Genomic DNA, 3178 nt, shown 5'->3' on the forward strand with positions numbered 1-3178 from the left:
CCCCCCCCCCCCAACACTTGGGTAGAGAACGATCATCCTCGACACGGTCTCGTGATCCGCGTCCCTCTTCATCGCGCGTACAAAGTGCGGTTGATCCTGATCGTCCACGCGTTCCTCCGCCTTCTCCCACAAGAACCTGTCCACATCTATCTCTAGGACCTCTGAACACTCGCGCAGGGCAGAAGGTGATCCCCTATGGCAGAAATGGCATCATGTTGGAGTGATTCCGACACGGAGGATGAGATGATGGGCCTGCGATCCAGTCTACTGAATGCTTTAGATGCCATTGAAACACCCGCGGCTTTTGCATCCTCTGGAGAAATTGGCTTTGTTGATCCAGGGGTGTTTGTCCACGGTATGGGTCCAATCTACCTCCCCTTGGAGGAATCACAAGCGCGACAAATGATCGAGCAGGCGCATCAGGCCCCCTATGGCAAGGGAAGCGAAACGATCATTGATACCTCCGTGCGCAACACCTGGGAATTGCACTCGGGTCAATTCGAACTGCGAAGACCGAGCTGGAACACCTTGCTCGAGCGAGTGGTTGCCGGTGTCGCGCGGGAGCTGGACCTTGACTCGACCGTTCATGCCGAGTTGTATAAGATGTTGATCTATGAGGAGGGAGCCATGTTCAAGCCGCACACCGAGTAAGTCACATGCTGGCTCAAAAGTTCAACCAGCTATGTCTCTAACAAACAATCTACGGAGTGAAGTACAGAGAAGGCGCCTGGGATGGTTGCGACTCTGGTCATTGGTCTCCCCTCTGCTCACGAGGGAGGCGAGGTGGTCGTGAACCATCGCGGACAGCAGAAGACCTTCAAGTTGTCCAACACTCAATGCTCCTATGCAAGCTGGTATTCAGACGTTGTGCATGAAGTGCTTCCGGTCACCTCCGGGTATCGGTGGGTGCTCACCTACAATCTTGCCCTGGATGCTTCGCAACCGCGTCCCGCGGGAGGTCTCCAACCACCAGACAACTCTTATCTTTACAAGACCCTCAAGCTCTGGGTGGAGCAGGATGCAAGCCTCGGTCCTACAAGCCACTTCTGGTACCAGCTAGACCACGAATACACGGAAGCCAGCATTTCCCTCAGGGCCTTGAAGACGCGAGACCTGGCCTGCGTTCAGGCGCTATACGAAATCTCCACCATGCTGCCCGTGGACATCTTCCTCGCCGTTCTAGAAAAGACAGAGCACGGGACCTGTGATTATGATGATGATGATCGCTATCACCCGTACGATGCAATGTATACAGAAGGCTTTCATCCCCTGGAGGATGTTACGAGCACCACGTATGAGGTCAAATCGCTGGTCGACCTTGATGGGAAAAAGGTGCTTCGGGGAAGGACGCTAGACACCAAAAGTATTCTCCAGGCAGATTGTTTCGAAGATATTTCCCCGGAAGAATCCTACCGAGGCTATCTAGGAAACGAGGTACGCCGACCGGGTTCCTCCCATCTCTTCACCACTGGCGTCGCTGATAGTATCTCGAATAGGGGCCGGATGTGACGCATTGGTACCGAGTGACGGTAAAACCTCCTCTCACCATATACACACGATGTACTATGCTGATCTTTGCAATAGGCAGTGGCAGTGGTAGCTCGATGTTCGACCGCGTCGTTCCTTCTAGGTGGTCTGCCGAAGAAGTGATGATGATGACGATAGTTCTATTAACCTAAGCCTATTTTTGCATAGGAGCCCGCATTTCGAGTATGCAAGCTATGAAGATGTCTTATCGGCGTAAAGCTATACTCTAATATTCTAATATGTTTCTAGTTCTGATCCATAAATTAAATTGAACAAAATTGTTTTTGTACTTCCCCGGATCCAGGATTTTTCAGGGGTCTAATCCATATTTTGTTTAGAATACCTAAAGCAGTTATTCTTAATCTAAAAGTCCGATATAGAAGTAATATATATAGATCTATACCCAAAGCTAAATTAGACTGATTTAGCCATATAGAATATATTATAAACTTTTAAGTGAACTGCTTTTTCCGTCCGCTATTCTAGTAGACTTATTTTATTCTAGGTCTATCGAAATAGATATCTTTTAATAGAATATACATCTGCGGCCAGGTCTGCAGGAGAAGCTGTACAGTGGCCGCAGCATGTTGTACATGAAGGATGAGGATAACATCGAGTCAACTATTGTTGCATTCGACTCCTCGATGCCCTATCGGACTGGCAGAATAATACCCTCTCTCACCGCCTTCGGGCTGGCGATGTTATGTAGGCAATTAAGCTAGCAAATCTTAAAAAAATTAATAATTAGTTATTTATTTATTACTTTCTCGAAGGCTCGAAGCTAATATTAATAGTATATTCTATTATAATTCTTGGTTTATCTAAGAATTACTTACTTAATTAAACAGCTAAAAAAATATTTTATATTGGTTTATTTATTTAAATAAATATTTTATTGGTAGAATATCTATAATATTACTGATATACTTTTTTTTAATCTCTATATACTTGCTTATTCTATTTCTTACTTATTTTATCGATTTTATGATTTTATATTTATTATATTTTTTGTATATTTTATTACTGGCTGCTGCTTATATTTTTTTTTCGCATATTTAAACTATTATAGGTTACGTGTCCGATCAAACTTTTAACTTTACTTTTATATAATTAGTTATATATAATTCTATCTACTTCCGAACAGTATATATATTAATATATTTAAATAATATTATTTGGACTGTCTATTAAATACTTTACTTTATAAAAATAAAATATAGAAATACTATAAATATTTTTATTAAAGTTCTAACTATTATACAAATAATTATCTTCTAAATACTACTATAATTTATAAATATTTTGAAAACTCGAAGTAGCCGAGATTATACTATTAAGAACAAATACAACTATTTTATTAAGTAAATAAATAAGAGATCTTTTAAAATAATAATTTATAGATTTAAGCTTATTATTATATCCTTTTTTTCTATATATTTACTAATATCTATATTTTTATAAATATTTTTTTCTTTATTAATAATATTCGAGGAAACAGAAGCTGATATATTTTTTTAAACTAATATTTTTCTTATTCTTATTTTACTAATATTTTTAGTCGAATTAATTATATTAGTATTAGTTAAAGTAGTTTTTAAGTCTTTATTTATACCGGTATTATTAAATTCGACTTTTAGACTATTTTTAGTAG

At 40.0% G+C, this 3178-nt stretch overlaps 1 protein-coding gene across 1 annotated transcript; it reads left to right on the plus strand.

Annotated features, from left to right (window-relative positions):
• Positions 1 to 66: 66 nt before the first annotated feature.
• Positions 67 to 1698, plus strand: BO72DRAFT_446121 (2OG-Fe(II) oxygenase). The gene is made up of 4 exons (XM_040944220.1): positions 67 to 647; positions 714 to 1434; positions 1497 to 1529; positions 1585 to 1698. Exons 1-4 carry the CDS (start codon positions 205 to 207, stop codon positions 1648 to 1650), a joined length of 1263 nt encoding a protein of 420 aa, XP_040803292.1. The 5' UTR covers positions 67 to 204; the 3' UTR covers positions 1651 to 1698.
• The last annotated feature ends 1480 nt before the right edge of the window (positions 1699 to 3178 follow it).

The sequence above is a fragment of the Aspergillus fijiensis genome (assembly GCF_003184825.1).
Source record: "Aspergillus fijiensis CBS 313.89 unplaced genomic scaffold BO72scaffold_13, whole genome shotgun sequence".
Classification (NCBI taxonomy): Eukaryota; Fungi; Ascomycota; class Eurotiomycetes; order Eurotiales; family Aspergillaceae; genus Aspergillus; species Aspergillus fijiensis.